This window comes from Epargyreus clarus, unplaced genomic scaffold (genome assembly GCF_041222505.1).
Source record: "Epargyreus clarus isolate Ecla_fem2 unplaced genomic scaffold, WU_Ecla_fem_2.2 ptg000007l, whole genome shotgun sequence".
NCBI lineage: Eukaryota > Metazoa > Arthropoda > Insecta > Lepidoptera > Hesperiidae > Epargyreus > Epargyreus clarus.
The window spans coordinates 18,974,592-18,976,591 of record NW_027332215.1 but is presented as its reverse complement, the minus strand read 5'-3'; the positions used below and the strand labels follow the sequence as shown (position 1 = coordinate 18,976,591).

General features: G+C 41.4%; 1 protein-coding gene across 2 annotated transcripts; it reads right to left on the bottom strand.

Moving 5' to 3' along the window:
• Positions 1-1,417, bottom strand: Fln (flightin). Of its 2 annotated transcripts, XM_073074192.1 has the most exons (4): positions 1,258-1,417; positions 781-985; positions 266-524; positions 1-147 (listed from the first exon to the last, which is right to left on the bottom strand). In XM_073074192.1, exons 2-4 carry the CDS (start codon positions 969-971, stop codon positions 130-132), a joined length of 468 nt encoding a protein of 155 aa, XP_072930293.1. In that variant the 5' UTR covers positions 972-985; positions 1,258-1,417; the 3' UTR covers positions 1-129. The 2 variants fall into 2 exon arrangements, with proteins under 2 accessions (XP_072930293.1, XP_072930292.1); XM_073074191.1 differs by having other exon boundaries at positions 1-524.
• Positions 1,418-2,000: the final 583 nt, after the last annotated feature.

Sequence of the window (2,000 nt, the reverse complement as noted above, 5' to 3'; positions counted from 1 at the left end):
TTTAAACTTAACGTTTATTGTGTTGTCCAAATATTAAAGGCTTCATTAAGAGTGGGATAGCGGACAGCTTCCAATATGAGTAGATTAACGTAGGGTGGTACCGCTGACGCGAGTATTGACGCAGGTGCTTCACGTCAATGTAATCCTGTAACATTGACATTAAGGTCACGCTCGGCCTTCGGCGTAGTCCGCGAAGCAAATAAGCGAGTGTATTAGAGCGAAGCTAGATATTGACGGTGTTAAATCCGAGCTTAGAATACTTCCTCGAGATCAGGGACTTTGTGTGGCACCGGTGGAACCTGGCGCCGATGGAAATGTGGTGGAGGAGACGGGAGTCTTGTTTCTGAGACCTGCCTAGACCGGCATTCTTCTCCAGGTAGGTACGAAGGGCACGCTCTCCCCAAGTCTGGGCGCGGGGCCGCTCGGTCGGCAGCCCCTTGTTTCGCCTGTCGAAGTAGGCGATCAAGTCGTCGTAATAGTTCTTCTGGTAGTCGTAATTGTAGGTGTATTGTAAGAATTTTGGCCTGCAAATAATTAACACGCTTTATTCCTCGCTACATACGCTAATGACACTGATTCATCGCGGATTTGAAGCTTTGCGTACGTTAGAAGATATTACGTTTTAATGTGGGCTAAAAGGATTAATTTGTGATATGTCCAAGATCATAATATGATGCGGGCTTTAATTGCACTAGTTATTATAAAAATATTGAAGTACATTTATTTATAACTTTTTTTTTAATTTTAATAATTTTAATTTGTCAATAAGTTGATGCTCACCTGACCCAGTGTTTGCAGATAAGTTTTTTGGGCTCAGTTCCTGTGGTGACGTTTTCAGGTGGAGGGGGCTCGGCTACTTCGGGTTTGCCTTCAGCAGGGGCGTCTTTAGCGGCGGGTGCGGCCTCTGCAGGGGCCGCTTCTGCCGGCGGGGCTTCGGGCGCAGGAGTTTCCTCTACCACGTCATCCCACATGTTGCAGGTGGATTCTGAGAATAATTGACCATATTTTAATTACTTTTATCACATTAACTTCTGCGCAATTGTTAAAACTTTTCAAAATAATCGAAACTAAGATTTGTGTGTTTGATTCCAAAAAAATCAGAAATACTTTTGGAAAATTAATTAATTATTTGTTTATACTGTCACAAAATCCGTTAATTGGCACTCTATTTTAACGTATCGTCGTTGAACACTAATAATGATTCATTGGAGTTATACACTATCATGTCACTGTAGAACACATCACTGAATCACCGACCTAATTGGATTGGATAAGAAGAGAGCGTGTGGAGTGTTTGGTCGTTCGGTAGAGACTGTTGTCGCTACAACCGGTGGCGCGAGCAGCCTCCCGATATATCTCCCTTCGACCCCACCTGGCTGTCGCAAGCGCTTCTGTGTGCGCCAATGATGTTCTGTCAATACATTGACCATGCATCGAGAAATTCTCCGCAACATACTGTCGTGCCAATTCACGTAGATCTACTTTGATCTACTTGAGCGAAACCGCTGTTAGGAAGATATTTGTCAATTCACACATTCGCTTTCTGGCCGACCGTAATACTGCGTAAGTATACAATGTAAATAAGGCGCCGACAAAGATTTTACGTTAAAGATTCGTTGAGTGGAAATTGGCCAGATAGTAAAACTATGAAATGTCTCATTGTTATGCGTTGTGGAGATGATTTATAATTTATTATTATACAGAAAATCCGCTTAATTCTGCTTAAAAATCTATAACAACTGAGAAGTTGATAGAGTAAATGAATTGGTTGTTCTTGTATAAATAGAAACGGTCTTCTAGATTATTCAGTGCATAAAGTTAATTAAACTCTCAACTAATTCCAGTAAGAAGCGTTTATATTAAACTGCAATCAGTCGCGTAATCTTATAATTCAAATAGCCAGTCATAAATATGCACGGAATGATTCTAAAATTAGACATCGGAATGATGACTACGTCGAAAGGAACTCAAACATTCACAGGTAAACGTCTCTCCATCTG